The sequence below is a fragment of the Dioszegia hungarica genome (genome assembly GCF_025882075.1).
Source record: "Dioszegia hungarica strain PDD-24b-2 chromosome Unknown MKK02contig_2, whole genome shotgun sequence".
Lineage (NCBI taxonomy): Eukaryota > Fungi > Basidiomycota > Tremellomycetes > Tremellales > Bulleribasidiaceae > Dioszegia > Dioszegia hungarica.
Window position 1 is genome coordinate 374,913 of NW_026515766.1, and position 21,058 is coordinate 395,970.

General features: G+C 56.7%; 9 protein-coding genes across 9 annotated transcripts; 5 read left to right on the top strand and 4 right to left on the bottom strand.

Annotated features, from left to right (window-relative positions):
* Positions 1-74: 74 nt before the first annotated feature.
* Positions 75-581, top strand: MKK02DRAFT_39498 (uncharacterized protein; the record flags this gene model as incomplete). The annotated part of the gene is made up of 2 exons (XM_053090626.1): positions 75-290; positions 357-581. The coding sequence occupies 2 exons, from the start codon at positions 75-77 to the stop codon at positions 579-581; spliced, it is 441 nt and encodes a 146-aa protein (XP_052948984.1).
* Positions 582-1,852: 1,271 nt separating this feature from the next.
* MKK02DRAFT_29313 (uncharacterized protein) lies at positions 1,853-2,794 on the top strand (the record flags this gene model as incomplete). The annotated part of the gene is made up of 6 exons (XM_053087786.1): positions 1,853-2,024; positions 2,079-2,209; positions 2,278-2,399; positions 2,459-2,665; positions 2,698-2,701; positions 2,747-2,794. The coding sequence occupies 6 exons, from the start codon at positions 1,853-1,855 to the stop codon at positions 2,792-2,794; spliced, it is 684 nt and encodes a 227-aa protein (XP_052948985.1).
* Positions 2,795-3,214: 420 nt separating this feature from the next.
* Positions 3,215-5,992, bottom strand: MKK02DRAFT_39500 (transporter-domain-containing protein; the record flags this gene model as incomplete). Its single annotated transcript, XM_053090627.1, has 21 exons — positions 3,215-3,292; positions 3,339-3,355; positions 3,411-3,494; positions 3,546-3,555; positions 3,609-3,649; positions 3,701-4,041; positions 4,094-4,130; positions 4,288-4,308; positions 4,359-4,558; positions 4,605-4,652; positions 4,698-4,712; positions 4,761-4,798; positions 4,850-4,896; positions 4,951-5,139; positions 5,193-5,229; positions 5,286-5,345; positions 5,404-5,415; positions 5,470-5,489; positions 5,541-5,596; positions 5,648-5,726; positions 5,773-5,992. The coding sequence occupies 21 exons, from the start codon at positions 5,990-5,992 to the stop codon at positions 3,215-3,217; spliced, it is 1,650 nt and encodes a 549-aa protein (XP_052948986.1).
* Positions 5,993-7,138: 1,146 nt separating this feature from the next.
* Positions 7,139-8,428, bottom strand: MKK02DRAFT_39501 (uncharacterized protein; the record flags this gene model as incomplete). Its single annotated transcript, XM_053090628.1, has 3 exons — positions 7,139-7,757; positions 7,786-8,210; positions 8,261-8,428. The coding sequence occupies 3 exons, from the start codon at positions 8,426-8,428 to the stop codon at positions 7,139-7,141; spliced, it is 1,212 nt and encodes a 403-aa protein (XP_052948987.1).
* Positions 8,429-8,678: 250 nt separating this feature from the next.
* MKK02DRAFT_29317 (uncharacterized protein) lies at positions 8,679-10,043 on the top strand (the record flags this gene model as incomplete). The annotated part of the gene is made up of 1 exon (XM_053087787.1): positions 8,679-10,043. The coding sequence occupies one exon, from the start codon at positions 8,679-8,681 to the stop codon at positions 10,041-10,043; it is 1,365 nt and encodes a 454-aa protein (XP_052948988.1).
* Positions 10,044-11,408: 1,365 nt separating this feature from the next.
* MKK02DRAFT_29318 (uncharacterized protein) lies at positions 11,409-13,834 on the bottom strand (the record flags this gene model as incomplete). The annotated part of the gene is made up of 6 exons (XM_053087788.1): positions 11,409-12,004; positions 12,120-12,121; positions 12,467-12,772; positions 12,816-12,942; positions 13,094-13,649; positions 13,700-13,834. The coding sequence occupies 6 exons, from the start codon at positions 13,832-13,834 to the stop codon at positions 11,409-11,411; spliced, it is 1,722 nt and encodes a 573-aa protein (XP_052948989.1).
* Positions 13,835-14,235: 401 nt separating this feature from the next.
* MKK02DRAFT_39504 (uncharacterized protein) lies at positions 14,236-15,555 on the top strand (the record flags this gene model as incomplete). The annotated part of the gene is made up of 2 exons (XM_053090629.1): positions 14,236-14,397; positions 14,449-15,555. The coding sequence occupies 2 exons, from the start codon at positions 14,236-14,238 to the stop codon at positions 15,553-15,555; spliced, it is 1,269 nt and encodes a 422-aa protein (XP_052948990.1).
* A 253-nt stretch (positions 15,556-15,808) lies between these two features.
* Positions 15,809-17,133, bottom strand: MKK02DRAFT_34971 (inositolphosphorylceramide synthase; the record flags this gene model as incomplete). Its single annotated transcript, XM_053089046.1, has 3 exons — positions 15,809-15,920; positions 15,948-16,401; positions 16,464-17,133. The coding sequence occupies 3 exons, from the start codon at positions 17,131-17,133 to the stop codon at positions 15,809-15,811; spliced, it is 1,236 nt and encodes a 411-aa protein (XP_052948991.1).
* A 2,046-nt stretch (positions 17,134-19,179) lies between these two features.
* Positions 19,180-21,009, top strand: MKK02DRAFT_39506 (uncharacterized protein; the record flags this gene model as incomplete). Its single annotated transcript, XM_053090630.1, has 15 exons — positions 19,180-19,274; positions 19,320-19,419; positions 19,465-19,502; positions 19,549-19,619; positions 19,673-19,713; positions 19,759-19,767; positions 19,817-19,887; positions 19,935-20,022; positions 20,073-20,099; positions 20,151-20,263; positions 20,319-20,354; positions 20,412-20,468; positions 20,528-20,633; positions 20,692-20,781; positions 20,842-21,009. The coding sequence occupies 15 exons, from the start codon at positions 19,180-19,182 to the stop codon at positions 21,007-21,009; spliced, it is 1,110 nt and encodes a 369-aa protein (XP_052948992.1).
* Between the last annotated feature and the right edge of the window lie 49 nt (positions 21,010-21,058).

Below are 21,058 nucleotides of genomic sequence, written 5' to 3' on the forward strand. Positions count from 1 at the left end.
TCTTAAGGGTTATTGGTCATCTCCTGGCTCATCTCCCACTCCTATCCCCCTTGCCATCCAGCTCCCATACTACAATGGACGACTGCGAGCACGCAGTACCGCGAGACTTCTCGGTGGTCTGTCTACCAATCAAAGCGGATCTACAACCGCTGGTCAAGGGGCAATTCCCCCCGGAACTCTGGCCCCTTATCCTCGTCCATCTGCGCAATGACACGCCGCCGGCGCGTAGCCGGCCTGCGCGTCCGGCGCTGAGGCAACCACACCTCGCCATTTGCATGCGGGTCTCGAAAGTGAGTATCTGCGGTCGTCCATCTCGGGGGTTGTCGGCCGAGTTGGTGTGAACAAGCTGACTGTAGGAATTTAAACACCTCGTCGAGCCCCTCCTCTACACCCACGTCACTCTGGACAACTTCACAGACACCCTCACGGACTGGACATCTCAGCATGCGGAACGGCGGTTCGACCTCACCCGGTCACTCCGGATCGAATACCCCCCTAAAGGCGAGGAGCCGACGTACATGATGCTCATGGTGCGGTGTCCCTGCGAGGATCATCCTCTGTGGGGCTGGGTGGGGCAATAGTCTCCAGGGGGCCTCTACGAGACTGACCTTGCACGTCCTGGCAATGCGTACCAAATCGCCTTGAGCCAAGGCGGATCGCTCGGGTCGGGAGTAGGGTAAAGGAAGCGGCGTTCGAAGATAGGATAGAATCAGTCTCCAGATATTATGGTCCACATGCGGTACCCGAGAGGTATATTTGGAAGACGTTGTGGGCATCTTGGAGCAGGTGAAGCAGGGAGTCAGGGAGGCAATTCGCCTTTGCGCTTGCTTTGCGCTGATTGGACCACTCAGACCCGCCGGAAGGGATTTCTGACTCTGAAATAGGCATGAAGAGAGGAATGTGGTGCTCGAGCGCCGAGCGACACTGAGAAGCGATGCGGAGGCCCCTTGAGGCCCCTGGGCCCGTCTCGTCCAGAAGTTATGGCTGTAGATGGAATAAGAAGCGAGATACGGGCCCTTGAAAGAGGTTAGGTTTCAGCGATTCTGATGCCTATCACCCCGCCAAAATCGGTAGCTTGGTGTAGGCCCCTTCTGTCGGAGGATCCTCTGGTGCGCTATGGGTGGGGCTTGTTGGGCCTATTTTGAGCGCTGGTTCACTCCCAAGCTATGTACTTTACACACTCGTTACACTCCTCCATGCTTCCCCTCCACTCGCCCCTTCCCTCCTCCCTCCAGATCGACACGCTGGACATACCAAAAGTCACCAAGATCGACAAATCTCACGGCTAATGAGGACGTCGGGGTCAGTCTGGGTCAGTGCACCGTGCTTCATCAGCGTGCCTCGTGTCGTTCTCGGCAAGCTCTCTCTTCCAGTGCCGGGATGATCGTTGACCGGCTTGTCTTTTCGCCAGGATCCCCATACGTACGTGCAGGGCAGATTGTTTTGGGGACCCTTCTTCCCAGCGTTCCCCGTACCTTGCATGCATCAAAGCATGCATCAAACACACTATCGAAGAGAACCTCAACATGATTACGAGACACGATTTACCTTTTTGGGCATTGTACGGCATTCAATGATACCCAAAGTAGTATATCGCAATTTCTGGGGCCAGTTTGGATCCCGGATGATCCGGAGCCGAACTGGAGCCGAAGAACCTAATCTTTCAGATCCTTGGATGGAGTAGGAGTACGTGAGGGTGGTCCTGATGAAACATACGAGCTCGTAGTCAAATTTAGACCATGCAGGGCGAGCTCGTCCGAGACAGAGATCACAAGAGTGACGGGGTTGGACCCACACATTTTCTCTTCTCTCTTCGTCCAATTTTTCTCTACTCGCCTCTCACCTTATCACCATGCTCTTGATCAAGCTTCTCTCGCTTTTCATCACCTTCTTCGCCTTAGTCTCTGCCCTTCCGGCAGACTCAAGATCGCCCGGGAGGACGATCACTAATGCCGAACGTATCCGTCGCCACATGCCACTGAACAAGCCTGCTGCGCTCTTCTCTCCCGACCGAATTCGCACCGGTGAGTCCGATCGATGACGTAGAAACAGGGATGAAAGCCATGCTGACCATCTAGCCCGTGACGCCACCACCTCCCCCTCCCTCACCTACCAGTCCTATCTACAAGCGCGAAAGGTGTCGGATGACTCTGTGGTCGGCTATGTTGGATACCGCACTTCTGGCACTTCTGGCTACCAGATTGTCCCTGTAAGTTTTCAATTTAGTACCTCTCCTTGTCACCCGACTCGAGCGAAGGAAACGTCGCTGATATATAGGCTGGCTCCACTAGTGCTCTGTTCTTGTCCTACTCTGGCTTCGCCGCCAGCGACTCCAAGATAGGCTACATTGCCGGCGGGACGACTCAGCTGCTCGGTCTCATGTCGCAGACCACCACCACGTGAGTTTCCTCTGGATATGGCTGGCTCGGTCCCCTTGAAGTAGGTGCTGACATGTCAGCTCAGTTTTAGTCGGCTATCAGTCGACTAGTACGGCAACAGGGATAAAGGTTTGGAATTGGGACGATCCCCATGGTCGAGTGACCGCCGCCGAGATCAGGAAAAACGTTCGGACCACCGACCGAATCTACAAAAGTGCCAGCTCCGTCTTCCCATCCTTCATCCAAACAGGCACTGCAGCTCCGTCGGGATACTTTGAGATCTACCTGTACTGGGCGCCAACAAATGCTTGAGTGGTAGCGAAGTAAGTCCCTCGACTCATTTCTGCCGGATGGAGCTGACAGGGTAGAGTCCGACCAAGATCTGGGTCGGTTATGGGTATGTCGCTAGGTTCTGATTTATGGTGATAATCCGTGGGACGTTGTATCGACATTTATAATGGTAGTCATGATTGCCTGGACAATGCACTACTAGATGCAGACAGATCACTACAGGCGATGTAGAATGCCACATGGGAGCTAGCCGCCGGGCGTCTTGACATACAGTCTTGATGCCCCGTAGCGCAACAGTCGGACTTGATTGTACAGCGGCCAGTCGGTCAATGGTCGCACCAGATTCCGCCCGAGCCCCGCGGTCCGACCCCTAGCAACAGCTCAAGCTTGCACCTGAAGCCGAGAAGACAACCTCCCCAGATGGAACGGCAATAATAGGCAGACTTGCATGCATGAAACGTATATACTCGACATCTAATGTGTCAATCAGCGCAAACATCAGTCAGTATCGGGAGCTTGTCAATGCGAAACGGGGTTCGAAGCGATCAGGCGGCGCTTTCGTTGCCGGTCAGGCGAGAGGTGCGGATCAAGGACGCCCGAACGGGGTGCTTGGAATCGAAGATCTGGAAGATCAGCCCTGTCCCTTTTTAGATTGCAAAGATTACGCACCGCATCCAGCTCTTCCACTATAATAGTCAGCTTGAGCTACGGGATGGGGACCATACAGGCTGGACCACTCACGAGATCGTCCCTTGGTCTCGACGGCAATGAAGAACCAGGTAACGCCTTGAAAGAGCGTCCAGATGACGAACGGAAGGTAGACCCCTGCAATGTCAGCGCGATTCCTTTTGGCCCCATAGCTAGATCTTGACTTACACCACCCGATCTGAAAGATATTAGCTGACGGCACTTGCATAGGTGAGGAGATGAGCAACTCACCCTCTCCAAAGCCACAGGTATCGCGAACAGCGAGATGAACACTGCACGTCAGCTCGTTGACCCACTTGTAGACAGCCCAGAATGAGACTTACTGAAAAGGTTCAAGGTAAATGCCATCAGACCCATCCCTGTTGAGCGTTGATCGGTAGACAACACCTCTCCCGGGTAGGTAGGAAGCAGCGGCTGGTAGCTCATTCCGTAGCTGACCATGAAGAAGACAAAGCAGGCGATACTGGCGCGAGAGGCGGACGGGTTGGTGGATGCCACGGAGACGCCGAGGGGAACGCCGGATTGCGAGGCGGAGACCATGCTGCCCATGAGGCAGATGGAGCAGGCGAAGGAGCCGAGAATGAGCAGCTTGCGGCGGCCGACACGGTCAAGGATGAGAGAGCCGGTAGTTGAGGCGAGAAGAGAGGCGACGTTGGCGATCAAGCTAATGAAATCAGCGGGATGTCCTACTTGAGTCAAAGTGACAGGAAACGTACCTCATGCTGAGACGGCTAGCGGGCGTAGTGTATCCGACTAGACTCATTAGCATCCCAACTATCTTCGGGGCCGGTGAGGGCAGCAGACGTACCCTGGGCAAGGATCTGAGGGAACTGAGATGTCAGCGCGGATCAAGGGCTGTGAAGGAAGAGACGACGTATGAAGAAAGCCAAACCTCCACCTGCTGACTGACCGAAAGCACCCGTGACAAGCGCTAGACCCGTCAGCTGTGTCCCTACTCGGCCGGAGGATCGAAGAACTCACCAAGCATGAGCCTATACCTGTTACCCCGCGTGTTCCCCAAGTTCCTGAAGTCCCACCGCTTCAAGCCCTTCTCCCGAGCTGCCTGGACGGATCTCTCGATCTGCTGATACTCCATTTGCACGACATCGGTGAGGACACCGGAGCCGTGGTACTTGATGAGAACTGCGAGGGCCTTCTCGGTCTGGCCGTTGTTGTAAAGCCTAGTGCATCAGCGGACTGTGGGCGCGGAAAGACGATATAGCGCACCATCGCGGAGTGTCGGGAATGAAGAACGTGGAGACGCCAAGGATGATGCTGAGGTATCAGCGTCGTCGTCGGGTAGTATGATGATAGACTTACGGGAAGATCATTTGACTGACTTGGTCAGCTTGGTCAAGGTCTACTAAACCTAGAGACACTCACATGATGACAACAAGTCGCCAGCCCCACTGATTTTGGACCTACACTAATCAGTCTGTGCCCGTCGCCGACTTGATAGATGACCAGCATACCCTCGTCGCGCCGATACCAATGGCTGTAGCGGTACAGAATCCCACCACTCCTTGGTCAGCTGATCCGAGATTACAAAGATCATGAGGCAGAAGCTACTCACAGAAGACAGTATTGTACAAGCCCGAGAACAGCCCTCGCTTGAGAGGCGGGCAAGTCTCGATCACATACGCGGGGGTGGCGGCCTGGATCATACAGATGCCGGAGCCGCAGAAAGCTCGCCCGATGAGAAGCATAGCGACATTCTGGGCGAAGGCAATTAGCGTCGAGCCAATGAGGAACATGCAGGAGCCTAGGATATGTCAGCCTGGGACCTTGCGTGCAGGGATGACGGACGGTACTTACAGAAGAGGGTGGCGCGGACTCGGCCGAACTTGTCAGACTGGAGGAATCAGCGGGAATGTATCTCTCATGCGGCTTCGCCGGGCCAAGACTCACGATGATGGGCCCGATCCAAAAGGTGCAGCAAGCAGCGATGGGCCAGAGAGCGAAGATGAGCTAGAAGAGTCAGTAGGGAACGAGATGAGATTCATGAAGGATCGTCTTGCCCACTCACACCTGTGGAGACCTGGAAGAGCGCGCATTAGCTTAGAATAATACAGGCCATATCTGAGATTCTCACTCCGACACCGGACAAGTTGACTACAGATTCAGCGATGTGGCTTTGGCGATAGGCTGTAGGGGAGAACTTACAGTATTCCTGGTAAGAGGGGAGAGTATTGATGGCAGTCATACCAGCGAAGGCATACCTGCACATGGAGTCAGCTTTGGCGAGCGGGGTTTCCAGAGCACCAGCTTACCCTCCCATGAAGGTCGACATGAAGATGGGGCACCAGATCATGTACAGCTTGATCATGCCCTTGGAGCGGAGCGGAATGTCTGTGTATCAGCGGAGAGGTGTGATGAGGAACGAGGAGGTACGTACAGAAAGAAGCGGTGTCGTGATCGAGAGCCGCGACTGCGGCCTTGGACTGCACCTCCTTAAGCGGGACGCCATCCTGAAGAGTTGGGACTGGGTACAAGGCAGACTGCAGGGTGATCTCGTTTGATCCATCGGGAGAGTTAGGACGTGTGGAGACTGGAGTGAGCTTGTCGGGGGTGATGGGGGGACTGAAGGGGTTGTCAGTGGCCTGGGGTTGTGTCATTGCGTGAGAGTACGTGAGGAGGTAAGGTCTTGGGTGAGGGTGTCAGAAAGTGAAGAGGGAGCGGGGGATGAGATCGGGAGATACGTCTCGTCGATCCATAAGTACTGCTTCCTCCATCATCGTCTTCCTTTCATGCCCCAGCGCTGCCAGCGCGATCTATGCCAGGGGCTCACGGCGAGACGCCCGAACGTGTTTGCACCCCCTATCCATTGTTCTCGAAGGAGTTCAAACGCCCAGGGGATACAAAGGAGGCGGTTATCAAGACCCAGCAAGACTTCCAGGCCACTCAGGATGTCTATCTCCCCATCGCAGCGCTCCTTTCATCCTCCGGTGCTGCCCGCTCAAATCTATTTCAGGGGCAATCGCGGTACGTCCGAATGCGCCTGGCCTGTACGTTCCATTGTTCCCGACAAGCTGAAACAGTCTAGCTTCGAAAGCAGCGAGGAGAGGAGGCGGGGTTGTCGATGTCGGTCGAGATTCGTACGACGTGATCCCAGGCGCACTTTCAGTGTTTGGTCGGACCGGCCGGATAGGGTCGCTATTGAGGGGTAATCAGGCAGCGGTCAGCGGGATCCCGAGCTCCTGCGCTCGCCTTATGGGAAGAGCGGTCTCTGGACGGACTGCTGAGAGGTGTAGGCGGTGCAGGTGGCTATCTGACTGTACGATGAGAGCTATGCAAGGCGCCAAAGCTGGGGCGGGAAACAACCCCAGCCAATTAAACGCCACGCTCAGTCAATACGCACGGACCTCGGAGAGTGGCGGTTTTGTGTGGCCCAGCTAGATCTAATGCAGGGCGCCTGGACCATGACGCATGGCGAGGACAACAGTACCCAAAGCGTCGAGACTGACTCTTGGTCCGAGTCTGCACATGATGATATAGCTAGATAAACAATACACAGACCCCGCTCTCTCCTTACCCACCACGTCAGCTGCCCCGCCGTCTCCGCTCGCCCCCGTTAACTGAATATCCTCTGACCCCGAGCCTACTGTTATTCCACATACCTCTCCCTTATCTCCTGCCTCTTCTCCGCCAGACTTGATGACACTTTCATCCACCTCGCCTCCTGGATCCTTCCTCCGTCCGTCTCATCCGCATTCACCATCCATCCCTGCATCCACCCGCCCCCTGCCACCATAAACCTTGACTCAAGCGGGCGGACCGCATCCGCACGCTAGGCAGATGGGCGTCTCAGGCGAGATGAACCACTTGACCGAGTCGTACTTGCCACCCTGAGCCCGGAGTGCCTCGAGAAGAAGATCTAGATTCTGCTGGACAGCCCCCTTTTGCTCGGGGTCCGACACGACGAAATATGGTTGAGCCGGCGGCCGAGGAGTGATGGGGGTACCGAGCTCCGCCCAGGCCTCTTTGGGAAAGACCGCCGAACGCATTCGCGCCGAAGAGCAGTATATCTCCAGGTCTACGGACCGGCTGCGAGGGTGATGAGGTGCCCCGGCGAGCCGGCGGTCCGAGACAGCGTGCTTGATGATGCCGGTCATGTAGCCGATCAGACCGAATAAGTCCGCCGTAGAGGGGTATTGACTGACCCATCGTACAGGACGACCGAGGGGGAGTGAGAGGAGGTCCTGAGGGTAGGTCTCGCTCGGATTGAAAATGTCGCCGCCCCCGAAATGGAGGCATTGCGTAAAGTTGCCTAGGACCTTGGGAAGGTGAGCGGGTGTAGGAAGGGAGAGGGGTCCGTAAGTGTCGGCGACGCAGAGGTGACGGATGTTACTCGACGCCAGCACCTCGTGGATCGTGGAACCGCTGGGTACAGACCGCCGGCGATGTGTACTCGTTGGTGGATAGAGCCGCGAGGGACTCGTATTCGTTCCACATCCGGCCATGGAGTTTGCCGTAGATGGAGGAGATCGCTAGCGTCTCCAGCTTTGGGAGGATCCGGGCCATGGAGCTGCCTGGCATCTGGAACCATGCGAGGGTGTCCATCCATGCCTTGACCTCGCGGACGCAGGACGCCCGCCTCATCAGGACCTTCCCGCTCTCGTTGACGCCGTAGGCATGAGTTAGGTCGGGATGGGTGAGGTATTGTAGGTAGGTAGGCTCCAGAGCTTTCCCTCTATACTCGATGTAGAGATTTTTGGTGTAGAAGAGTGGCGACTGGAGAGTAGTGACCTTCTTGCTCATGCCCATGATGAGGAGGGGAAAGTTGTCGGTCAGAACGACCCGGTAGAGGATGGGGATGATGATGCCTAAGAACGCCTGCATGTTCAGCCTCGGGAGATCATCAGGTTGACCACGGGGTATCTTACCTTACAGACGCGAGCCGCACGCGCCAAATCGCCTTGCGCCAAGGCTGATCGATCGGGACGGGAGTACGGGAGGGGGAGTGGTCGGCGGAGGTAGGAGAGGATGATGGGCCAGATGTCATGACCGACGTCAGGCGTGTGTGTAGCGTCTCTGGGAATGTCAAGGACCATTGTAGGCAGTATGATGGTCAGAAGAGAGAGCAGATTCAAGCTGAGTGGCGGGGTGAAGGGTGATGGACAAGGTTGAGTGACTTACGCTTCCGGCGTGGAGTCCCGCCGGAACCAATCTGAAACAGGCACAAAAGAGGAATGTGGCGCAGGTGAGGCAGTGGAGGGACAGCTAATGATCAAGGTTTCCCAGTAACTTCTTTCCATCAACCACCCTTCTACCCTCTCTCGTATCACCTTCAGTATATCAGTCATGAGCCCCCTCAACACAGTTCCAACTTCCCGCACAGACGTCCATGATGTGTGGGTCATCATCGCCGAGTTCCTCCGCGTTCCCATCCCAGCCCCCCTATCGCGCCCATCACGGTCGGCGCTAAGGCAGCATGATCTTTCGGTCTTGTGCAGGGTCAGCAAGGTAAGATTTCAGAGCCTCTATAGCTCCTCGCAGCCTGAAACTGAGACTGAGCTGAGGTCTAAGCTGCACCAAGAAGCTGCCGCCCCCATCCTGTACAGAGCCATCTGTACCGATCGCCTTCCTTCCCTCCTCCAACATATCAACCTCACCCTACCCTTCACGCCTCTTCACCATACCACGAAGCTCTTTCTCGAGTACTGCGACAAAGAGGAGGACCCCACTTACCTCGAGCTCTGCGGTACCGGGCGGGATCTCTGGGCCAGCTGGGGATCGGTCAGCCCGGAGGAAAAGGAGGAGAGGCGGATGAGGAGCTGTACGGGCGAGATCCAGCGCCTGATACCGGCCCTGAATAGGCTGCAGAAGATGGGAATGGCCAAGGCGCTTCCGCAGCTCGGCACGGTGGCGGTAGCTGCTGCTTACGGAGTCACAGACAACTGGAACAACCTCCGTTTGGCCTCTGCCCGCGAAATCTCTTCCTCCGCGGTGGACACCTGCGCATCCCTATTCCAACGTATCCTCGCCGCCTCCACCATCTCCCACCTCTGCAATCGGGGCTTCAACGGTCCTCTCAGCACGCCCGCTCAAATCGACCCGACTCACCGCGGACAACCGCTCTGCACCACGGGGCGTCCATATCTTCGGAATTACCATTTTGGCGCCTCGTTCCCGGGCCAGATGCTCTACAAGGACATGTGGGAAAGGCGAGACGAGGGCCGGTCGATACCCCTACCTCCCACAATCGCGAACGAGCCGGTGCACGAGGCCATTCCCCTACCCGTCGGAGCTCCCGTGCGCTGGAGCTGCGATCTTGGCCACCAGGTCAGCTTCCCGAGCGTTGTCACGATTACGGATAAAGTGGTTAGCAACCTCGCGCAGTCGCGGCAGCAGGAACCTACCGGACACGATCGGGGCGAAGCGGTCGGCCTCGCCATCTTCTGCTCGACTCCTCGCTGGAGGTCCAAATATCCCTCACACAAGCTCGACAACAATCTCGCCACTCTGGCGGGCATATCTTCGACTCCGCCGCACCTTTGGCAGCAGAATCTACACCTGTCGGCGGAGCAGCAGCGCATCATCGCTGAGGCGCAAGGCGAGAGGCCCCAAGAGGCTCTGAAGGCAAGCGGGGGCGGACATGATGTGGTCAAGTGGCTGCCGTATGAGGACATGCCGATCTGCGAGGCGTGTGGGTCGGGGAGGGTCTGAGCTGTAGGGAGGGCGGCGGGCGAGACGAGATCGGGAATAAGGCGGGGAGAGACTTTAATGCTGGGGACAAATAGGCGTGAAGCTCGATATAGATGGATCGCTGGCCCGGGAGGGATATGAGGGAAAGGCAATGGTCGGGGCGCAGCTGCTGGTCAGTGGTTCAAGTAGGTATCAGTCAGCAATCTCGAGCATAGGTATCAATATGGTCAGTATCGAGTGTATATTAAGTAGCAGCCGATATCGATAGAGAGATGGACATGCAGTATCAGTAGACTCGGGCCCCGAAGGCTTGGGAAGAAGACTGGCAGAACTCATGATCTGCCTCCCGATCAGCCATCCCGTTCTCTAGCTTCGCGATTCCCGACCCTCTCTCATTCGTCACCTTAACCTGGACTAGACCGACTTGAGATCTCACCTCCCCTGCGCTGAATCTGACGACCTGCTAGCTAGCCCTCCGATCGACATCCACACTTGTCCATGATTCTCCTTCCCGTATCGCTCCCCTCGACATCAGTAACCGCCACCCTTCACGGCCTCGTTGCCTTTCTCTTTCCCTCCACCTCGTCGTTCCCGCCTATTTTCTAAGACCTTGCACGTTTCTGATCCCCGAGTGGCGCTACCAGGAAGCGTAGACGTGCTGATGTTCAGCTATCTTTCTATCATAGGTCGGACGCAGAGACACGAGAGCACTAAGACAGATTGGCTGAGCCGTGAGATATGAGTGAAGATGAGAATCAAAGCCATACCTGAGTCGCGTCGCATATCATCTCGGCGAGAGTACAGTTGCGCAGTCATCTTATCAGTATCGTAGCAGTCAGTGAGAGCTTATCATTGTGTCGCATCACCCAAATCGCAAGCTCGACCTCCCCTCGTACACATCTCCTCGACGCCGCCAGACTGCCATCATCCACCTTATCCCGACCACACCTGATCCATCTCTTCCCGCCCCTCTACTTCATCCTCGACCTCTGTTCGTATGCCGCCACCCCTCCATCCGTCTAGGCCGCTACCGATACCCCGAGCCCTCGTCCCCTCTCCCTCATCCCATGCTCGACCGTGCTTCAGTACTCACAATCAAAAGTCCCATAGATCGGCTTGCTCCCTTCGTGGTATCCCCACCTTGCTTCGTCCGGTCCCGTCCCGTCCCTTCCCAGCCCGTCTAGTCTCTCATGCCTCCTACGGCATTGTACGATTCAGAGTCCACATCCAGACCCAGTAATCCACACCGAACGCCCTTCCCAGACTTCGCCTTGGTACCCGTCCCGATCCCGACTCCTGTCGAGCTCAGCCTCGACGGGGATTGGAGACACATCCGGAGAGAATGATGGAGGAGAGGAGGCTCGCATCATAATGGGAGTGTAGGTCCTATCGGGCAAGGGAGAGAGACGCGGTGATGATTTGGGAAAAGGTCCGGGGAGTGCGATGCCGAGTTTGCCGTTCCGATGTGGCCGTGCGAGCTAGGGATGGCGCAAAGATCAAGGAGGTAAGAGGCGCAATAGCGACATCTGAGCGCCCGAGCGTGACCTGTATGGGCGACTCCAGATGATGGATGAGGCGTTCCCGAGGTCGAGACTGAGCGAGGCGCCTATTTGTCCGCTGTCGAGCGGTCGTTGAGAGATAACCGCGATAATGACGAGCCGATCGCGATTTAGCCGAGTAGAGCGACAGTAGCCAGCCATCCGGTGATGAGGACCTCGACCATCCGTGTACCCTTGTCCGCCTGGGCGCTGCACCCGCGCGTGCCAACCCCTCCCCATCCTCCGCTATCCAGCCCCATGATTCAGCACACGCATCCTCGAGCTCCAGGCGGCGTACGGTGAGCAGATGGGTCGCGTCATCTATTGGAGCTCGCCTGAGGTGATGATTGAGAGATGAGGATGCGGGGTAAGTGGGCCCAGTGGCCAGTGGACCTTTGGCCGAGATCGGTGAGGGCGAGAGGGGGTTTCCAATGTCAATATCCTCTGCAGTATCAGCTGAGCTCGCTGCGCAACTACTCCAGGGGACATACTTCAGCGTGACAACGTACACATATTATTCAACGGCAATACTGCGAGATCTGGTAGCTGTACGACTCACCACTTCAGTGCAGCATCCAGCTTTTCGGGACCCGGAGCTGAGTCACGGTCGAAATGCCGACGATCGCCTGGGCTGGATCCCCGTTGGCAGGCGAGAAAGCTCTCGTACACCGAGCTAGTCGCAGCTATGCTCGAAGCCAAGCCAAATATCAGGCGTCAGTGACAGCGAAGAGCGATATAGAGAAGAAGATGGAGAGATCCCGTCAAGCCAAGTCGCGCTCTTTCCGAGTCCGCATTCCTCGCTTGGCTGCCTTCGAATGCTGGACTCTGCCCTAGATGTAGAGGTCCAAAATCATACTGGCCCGCACTTCTCTGATGCATTGGCTTTTGCGCATGTCATAGATAAACGATACTCTAGCCCCAGATCCTCTTATCCATGTTCCCGTATCCTCGTCCACCCTGATTCCGTCTCGCCATCTCCACCTGTCTCCCCCACAAATGTCCAGCCGTTGCCCGCCTTCCCAGATCGTCCCTCCGCTCCGCATCACCACCTTCTGCGCGTCGTAACCCCTCCTTTCCTCCCAACTTTGCGCCGCGACTCCCTCAGGCGGGCGGCGCGCATCCGCAAGCCAGACAGGTCGGGGTATCCGCGGAGATGAAGAATTTGACCGAATCCCATTTCCGCCTTTCGTCATCCAGGTCCGGCTGCAAGCGCTCCATCATGCGCTTGAGCATTCCTCTCTATCTATCGGCGGACAATGGGGAAGACGGTAAACCAGCAGCGCCTTCCGGTTCCATGCCCAATGATGAGCAATAGAATTCGAGGTTCATAGCCGTTTCCGCCGAGAGGGTGGAAGAGATGGCCTTGCGAACATCGGCGGCGGCTGCGACCGGAGCCCACAGGCAGTGCATTAGCCCGAAGATGTCCCCGATTGGTTCGTATTGGCTGACCCATCGTACCGGCCGACCGAGGGGAAAGTGGGGGACAAGCGTTATGCAATCCCGCGAAATCGTCATTTGTGGGGAAAGGCTCACCCCCACCCCCAATGTGTAGAGTAAGGGAGTAGGAGCCTATATGGAGAGGGAGATCGGTAAGCTGGGGTAGCGAAAATGGACCATCGGGGTCATTAGAGCCAAAGTGTTGTAGGGTGCTCCCCGCCAGAATGGTGTGGAAGAGCTTCGCGCAATTTCGAAGGGTACGGGACGAGGGGGACAAGTGCTTCTTGTAGTCGGTCCATGCCGAGTCGAGTGTTTCATAGATGGACGCAACCGCGAGCGCCTGCAGGCGAGGCAGAGCTTTGTCGATCCCCGCCGCGTCTAACCGCTCCAGGCAGTCGCTCAATCGTTCCACCTCGTCCTTACATTGCGCCTTCCTCAATCCAAATTCCTCCGCCTCAGTCCAGCCGAGTTTCTCTATACGTGGGAGGACGCCCGGGTCCGTACTTTTGCGCCGATACTCGATATACAAGTGGACGGTATATCGAACGGGAGACTGCGCGGCGGAGAGGTCCGCGATGCCGTGGAGAAGCTTGGGGAGGTCGTCTGTAAGGATAGAGCGGTAGAGGAGAGGTAGGACGATGGCGTAAAAGGCCTAGACCGTTAGCGTGTGAGAATCAGAGCACGAGACCACCTCCCACGAACCTTCGATACTAGAGCAGCCCGGACCAAATTGCCTTGCGCAAGCGCGGATCGATGAGGACGCGAGAGGGGGAGGGGGAGGGGAACTCGAAGGTCATATATGATGCGGGACCAGATTTCGAGTGGGAGGTGCTTCATCACGAGTTGTACATTATCTTCCGCGGCGGCTGAAGAGTGAGAGCTGTTTCCCAAGTCCAGGATGGTGCGAAAGCATTCCCTGGTGAAGTCAGCCTGCAAATCGTTCGCAGTTCGCCTTAGCTCTTCCGCTCACTCTTCGAGACAAGATGGTGCGCTAGGGTAGACCGAGCACTGGCAGAGCTGAGCGCTGAGCTGAGCGAGACGATGAGACGTGTAGGATACAAACCGCGGACGATAGCGCGTGATTGGCGAGTCTGCTGGACTTTCCGTCGGAACTGGATTGCCCTGAACTAGGCACGAGGAATGTGGAGCTGGCAAGGACAACGAAACTCCGCTCGCTCCGCTCATATGTTCTCTTCTCTTATCTCCGCCGGTCATCATCTACCGACATACCGACAGTCATGCTCGGTCTTACTCCCATCGATACCTCGCACGTCTCTCCGGACGTCTGGGCCCTGATCCTGGGTTGCCTCCGCCGCCCGCTGCCCGCTCCCCTCTCGCAGCCCTCCAGCCGAGATGGCTTGCGCCAGCCAGACTTGGCGAGCTCGCGGTCCGTTTGCAAAGTGAGTATCACCCCGCTTCAGCTTCCACCGATGCTCGAAGCTGAAAAGAAGATGTTCCACCAAATATCTACACCGCTCCTTTTCTCCATCATCTCCACCGATGACTTCCCATCCCTTATCGCTAGTATCACCAATCTTACCTCCCCATCCTCACCACTTCGCTATACCAAGCGCCTCTACGTCGAGTACAGCGATAAGGCCCGCGATATTCCCTATTCTGATCTCGTCAGCGCCGGCGGTGTCTTCTGGGATGCCTGCGGCGGGATTGACGCGACAGGAGAAATGAAGCGGCGGATGACCAATTGCGGGATAGAGGTCCGGTGGTTGTCCAAGGCGTTGAGGCGGATACAAAAGGCGGGACTAGGGGAGATCATGCCGCAGCTACGGACCGTGGCGGTATGCTCGATAGATGGCAAAACAAACCTCGACTGGAACGACTACTCGGAGATGTCGGCCGGTAGCGAACTGAGCAGTCCGCAGGCCTGCGCCGCTCTCTTCGAGTCGGTCCTCGCCGGATCCAACGTCACTCGAGTATGCACTCGAGAGACATGCGGCCCGCTCAGTCCCCTATCCTCAAAAATTACCTCTCCCCCCAATGCTCCCCCCGCTACGTTCCACTTCGGATCGCGGTACAACCAACCCCCACCTCCGCCCGGACCCCCTCCCACAATCCCTACCGCTATGGTCTGCACGCCTCAGGATGAGCCCCTGCCCCTCGCTCTCGGTCGGTCGGTTCGGTGGACATCGGAGCTGGGCGCGGAGGAAGACTTTGCGGGCATGATTCGTTGCGCGGGGAACAAGACCCAAACCCTCGCGAAGGGCCGTACCGCATCCGAGAAGGTCTCTCCGGCCTCGGCGGTCAACCTGGAGATCTTCTCGTCCTCCCCGGTCTATATCGCCCGGGACCCGTCGCTGGTGTTAAGCGACTTGATACTTTCCCCCCTCGGCGCGACAGCATGCACCTCGAACCAGTTCATACAAAAGGTTATTTTCACGCCGGAACAGGAACGTGTTTTCGCCTACCTGGAAGGAGAGGGGCTTACGAACTTACTGAGGGACTTGGGAGGCGTGCATGATCAGGTCCAGTGGAGAAGTTCAGGAGAAACACCCATCTGCGAAGCGTGCGGCTCGGGCGCTCCCGCTCCGAGGCGGGGTTGAATAGCGGGGGACCAGGGAGTAGGGCGAAATTGCAGAGATATCAATTTTCTTAGCGTGCGAGGCAGGTGGGAACGATAGAAAGAACAATCCGGGCGTTTATAGCCTTGATATCGCAGATCTTATACACTGTCATTGTAGAATCAGTAGATGTAAATATACAGATATGCGTCAAACGTCAGCATCCGAAAGCTGAACAGTCCGCGCCCACCTCCATCAGAGCCATCTTCTCTCCTTGTAATTTGTCCTTTAAGCCTCATTCACTACTGGGTCTTGGCGATCCCCCCTTGAACACCTCGTTCTCCCCCCAGCTGACCTTCTTCTTCCCCTTCCCCGCCACCTGATCCGCCTCCTCGACATCCCCACCCCTCCGCGGTCCATCCGTCTCCTCCAACTTCCTAATCTCCTCATCCAGATCCAGCTCTTCTTCCTCCTCCTCTTGCCTCCGCCCAACCATCTCATACCCCGATCCGGTCTCCTCCCACCGAATCTCGTCGCTGTCCTTGAACGCCACCGGCATCGTCAAGTAGAACACGACGACCGAGAGGCACGCCCCGCCGACGAGATCGATGAGGTAGTGGTGCGAGAGGTACATGGTCGCCCACCAGAGAATGCCGCAGTAACCCCAGTAGAAGATCTTGCCGGAGGGGAAGAAGTGCGAGAGGAAGAGGGCCTCCATGACTGCGCAGCCGGAGTGGAGGGAGGGGAAGGCGCCGAATACGAGTGGAGCGTGTCCGAATGTCTCGGTGTAGCCGTGTGAGTGGAAGACGGCGTCGATACGCATGAGACCGCCGGGCGAGCCGGGCATAGAGTAGGCGGCGGGCGTGAGGCCGTGGATGATCTCGTACCCTGATGGTCAGCCAGGTCTTCTCCAATGGGGAGGCGCAGATATGGTTGAAGGCAGAACGTACATGGAGCGGCACACGGAAAGACCAGCTGCGTCAATACGCCCAGCAGATTCATCCACCCAAACGCCTTCCCCCAGTACTGCACCGCTCCCCTCGGCCCCAGCGCCCACAAGAAGAACGCCACCACTGCCGGCAGCGCAAAATGAAGCACCCCATACGGTAACCACGCCAGTACGTCCAGGATTGGATGTGTGAACCGGGTCTGCAAGTCCGAAATGTTGGCGCCGTAGAGTACCGACTCTAGCGCCGGGAGGAGCGCGACGTGGATAGTCGGCCTATGTGCTGCGGGGATGAATCGAGCGGCAAAGAACGTGATGACCCATGCGAGAATGGGGGTGGCGGGCCAGAAGAATTGGTTCGTTGCTGGGAACAGCATGGCCAGGGCGTATCCGACGGGAATGACGAGTTTGAGCGGCATTCCAGGATCGGTCATGATCCACCATGACGCCCCGGCGGAGAGGAAGAGGAAAACGAGGGGGAGGGTGTTGGAGATAGACCACTCGTGCGCTGCTAGCCGAGCGAGCGTGTCTCGAGGGGAGAGGGAGCGGTCGAACCGGGTCAAGGCGGACGAGATGCCGTGTTTTAAAGGAGAGATGAGGTGGGTGGGGGAGGTGGGGATATTGGTAGGCAGAGGGATGTTGAGGCGGCGGAAGCAGCGCAGGATGGGGTACATGATCATGCGAGGCAGCGAAGCCGGTGGGTGCGCGGTGGTGGTGGATTGGCGCGACATGGTGGAGGGGATATCCGAGGAATGCGGTGCCTTCCGTTTGTGGTCGTTTGACCGGGCTCAAAGCTCCTTTGTCCTGCGTCTGATCGTGCACCTGATGCACTGGCCGTCCAGTGGCGATATAGGCTGTGATATCTATGCTGAGCTTAGGTGAAGATCTAGATATAAGATATAGGATGACGGAGGAGGCTTGGGTGGGAAGCTCTGCAGCCGGCCTGGAGCAAAATGGGCAAGTCCGTGCGTCTGAGATGAGGATGTTGCCGGTGATGGGCTGCGAGCAGCTGGCAGCTGCGTGACTCACGCGTCTCGGATGCACGGTGCAGGCGTCTGATCAGGTCACCAGGATCACATGGAGCCGTCTACAGATACGACGATACGACCACAAAGTATATGGAGTGCAACGACACATTGCCCCATTTCAAGGTCCGCCTCCCCGTCCTGCCGCCATAGACCGCTTGCTATAAGCCGCCGAGCTGCCTGTCCGTAGCTCGTTCACGCGCCACAGTGGGAGCTTCTGAAACGGCGCAGCTGCCTTGCCGCTGGGCGATCGATACTGAGCTAATGCAGGAGGCCAGAGGGTCAGTGAGGCTTGGTAGCGCGCGGGTTGGTCAGGCTCGGTGCCGCGCTGTAGCTGACGGGATGGCCTCGAGATGGTTCTCCGCGTCCTCAACGAAGTCTCATTGATGAGCCGGTGGCAAGCAGGTAGGGCCCGGACGATACAGAGGGGCCATGCCGGATCTGACTTAGTGACGAACCCGGCTGCACTGCGGGCACGTGGTAGACTGGTCCAATATAGCCAAGCCAAGTCGAGGGTGGTTTACTGTATTCATGGACAGGCACTCGGCAGCAGGAGATGTTTGTGCTAGCTGCCTAGCTCGCCAGTGATGTCAGTGATGTCAGACATGCTGCCTTGGAGGTCGGTGGCTGGAGTCTCGCATGAGTCAATATGAGTGAAGCGCCGACCGCGATCCGATGGGGCTGTCTCAAACGCCCTGCACCGTTCGTCAAGGACGCTAGATGATGAGCGGCTGATTAGCTGATGAGCGGCTGATTAGCTGATGAGTGGTAGATCCATCTTGGGCTGAATGTCAAGGAACGTGACGGAGAGCGCGCGATGCAAACTGCTGCTGAAGTTGGCCTCCCGAAACCTTTCGGCGTTGTCGGCCCGACCGGCCAAAACCCCGAAACTCCGCATTCCTCATGTCTTATTAGTCTTACTTCCCGATTGGGCGAAGCCTACACAAGACCATAACTCGACCATACTGGCAGATCTCACTACTCTCCTATAGAATCCCACATCCACAGCGAAAGCGCTTTCGGCCGCAGAGCGACGCTAAAGCACGGATTCGCAGCGGCAGTTGCCAAGACTGACATTATCTTCGCTCGGTCCCTCTCGGTCAGTCTCGGTCCCGAAGCACAGGGAGGTCGGAGATATACCCCGATCGCGCAATCGAAATGTAGATCATAACACGGGAGCACGACTGAGCTTGGACGGTCTATTCCTCACATCATCGCTCTAACTCCCGCTAGAAGCTGTCCGCTGAACCGCTAGCAAAGAAAGTTCTTTGGCTGATATCAGGGCTGTAGATCGGGGGGACCACCCCCAAACAAGCTTGCTTCAAGTTACCTGACTTCTGAAACAGCCTCGATGATTTTTCCGAGATCTCTACATACCCTCGTCGCCTATCTTGCCGCCTCGATGACATCCCCATCGTGCTCGGATACCCGCGGCGAATGGAGCGCCAAGTTTCAACCGAAGGCTCGTCGACTATCAGCAGTGGGAGTTATGCGGATCAAGAGGGATCAAGCAGGCACAGCTCGATCTGATCGGTGAGAATGCTGATCGTTACTCGGAGTCAGAACTTAACGCTCTGACTTACCTGATCCTTTGCCTATCAACGGCTATCGACGATGCTACTTATATAGAGCAGAGGGTAGGCAGTGCAGCCTTCCCATCGATCCCTTCTCGCGAGACGGCGTTTTCGACACGACATGTCCAACATGACCGCAGAGCAAGCGTTTGAGGCAGCCTCGGCCGCGGCTATCGGCGCCAACAGAGGTCTGCAGATCCTTCCAGTCTACCTTGGGTAAGTCATCCCCTCCTTCTCGACGTGCCAGGCTGACATCCTCAGTGGGTACCTCGACAGTCTGTTCATGGGGATCGTCATTTGTCAGTGCTTTACCTACTGGCAGTCCATCCGGACGGACAAGAAGCACATCGTAGCCCTCATGGTGAGTTTCCACCTCTGCTCTGAAAGACTTCAGTGCTGATTTCAGGTCGCTACGGTAGCCGCTACCACCCTCGCTACCGCTTTGTCAGTCTTGCACCTCCTCACAAAACGCGCAAGCTCATGCCTTCAGTATCCTGCACTGGAATATCTATCTGTTCGTATGGAACTTTGGAACCTTTGGGGTCTTTGCCGAGGTCTACTGTAAGTGCGATGGTCAAGAGACGTTATTATCAGAGGCCAAAGCTTACCTGCAGGGATCATTCGATACATGTCCCTCGAGCTTTGTGTCATTTTCGTGAGTCTTTTAAAAAGGCATTCGAAATCGGAGCTGACACTCTAGCTTGTCCAGGTAAGATTCCATCGTGAGCTCTTGTGCAGCGAGCCAAGCTGACGTTCAGATGCTGTACACAGACCGGGCGTGCAGACTATACGGTCACTGGTGGCCAGCAGTCGTCATCCCTCCTTTCAGGTCCGCATGTTTCTCTGATCGTCGGGACCCTTGCACTGACTTGTTAGCGTCGCAACGATGATCCTCGGCTCAGTGGTGCTCAAGATCTTTGGCAGCCACGGGACCCACAACTCAGCCGAGCTACTCGCAGATCCTGTACGCATTGACAGCAGCTTTATGAGGTAAGAGACATGGCTGATCTCCAGGTCCTTGTCCCCGTTGCCTACTGCTGGGTGAGTACATGTTACATGTGCTGCATGGTGTTGCGATGCTGACTATTCCAGTACAGTGGCATCATCGTCACCGACTCGATCATCACCATCATCATCGTATACGGTATCAGCCGCATACAGACGCAGTATAAAGCGACCAAATCTGTCCTTAACCGGATCCTGATGTGAGTTGTACTCTACACAACTGGATCCATCACTACGGCTTGAGCTGACCGTCAGTACTGCTTTTGAGTCCCAAACCCCAGCCTTGATCAGGTAAGATACAATCTAGTCCTCTCATCACATGCTGGGCATCAGAGCTGATCCTTCCAGCTCCTTGGTCTGCATCGTGGCGTGGAACCGGCAATTCGAGATCGCACTCCACCTCGTGTAAGTCCACTCTACACTGCATACCAGCTACCAGCCGCCTGAATCTAGCTGACACACAGCATGCTGCAGAGCAAGATCTACACGATGGGTGCACTGATTACGCTCAACCTTCGAGCCGGCCTGGCGCCTAGCAACGAGGTACACGTATACACGACCCAGCAAGCAGTGAGTACCTTCGAGTCCCGCTCTCATGATCTGGCGCTTTCTATGCTGATCACTTCAGACTTCTGCATACGCTATGGACGCCTTCCCGCAGACCCGCCCGCCTCTAAGTGCAGGCGGTGTTCACGTCACGACCGACGTTTACAAGCACGTGAGTGCTGGGACCTCAGAGCCAGACCTGAGCTCGATGTAGACTGTGCTGATCAGACAGACCGATGACCTTGACACGATGGGCAAGAAACGGGTGTCTTTCAACCCGGGTACTAGCAATCGGCGAGCCGACTCGAACGACTCCTTCGAGGACTCCAAGCATTCCATCCAGGACAAGGATGGTGTCCTTGAGCTCAACAACAACGAGTCGGAGATCAGGCTGGTGTAGAAGTCTAGGGGACACAGATCCGGCTGGAGGGGAGGGACAGGCGATGTCG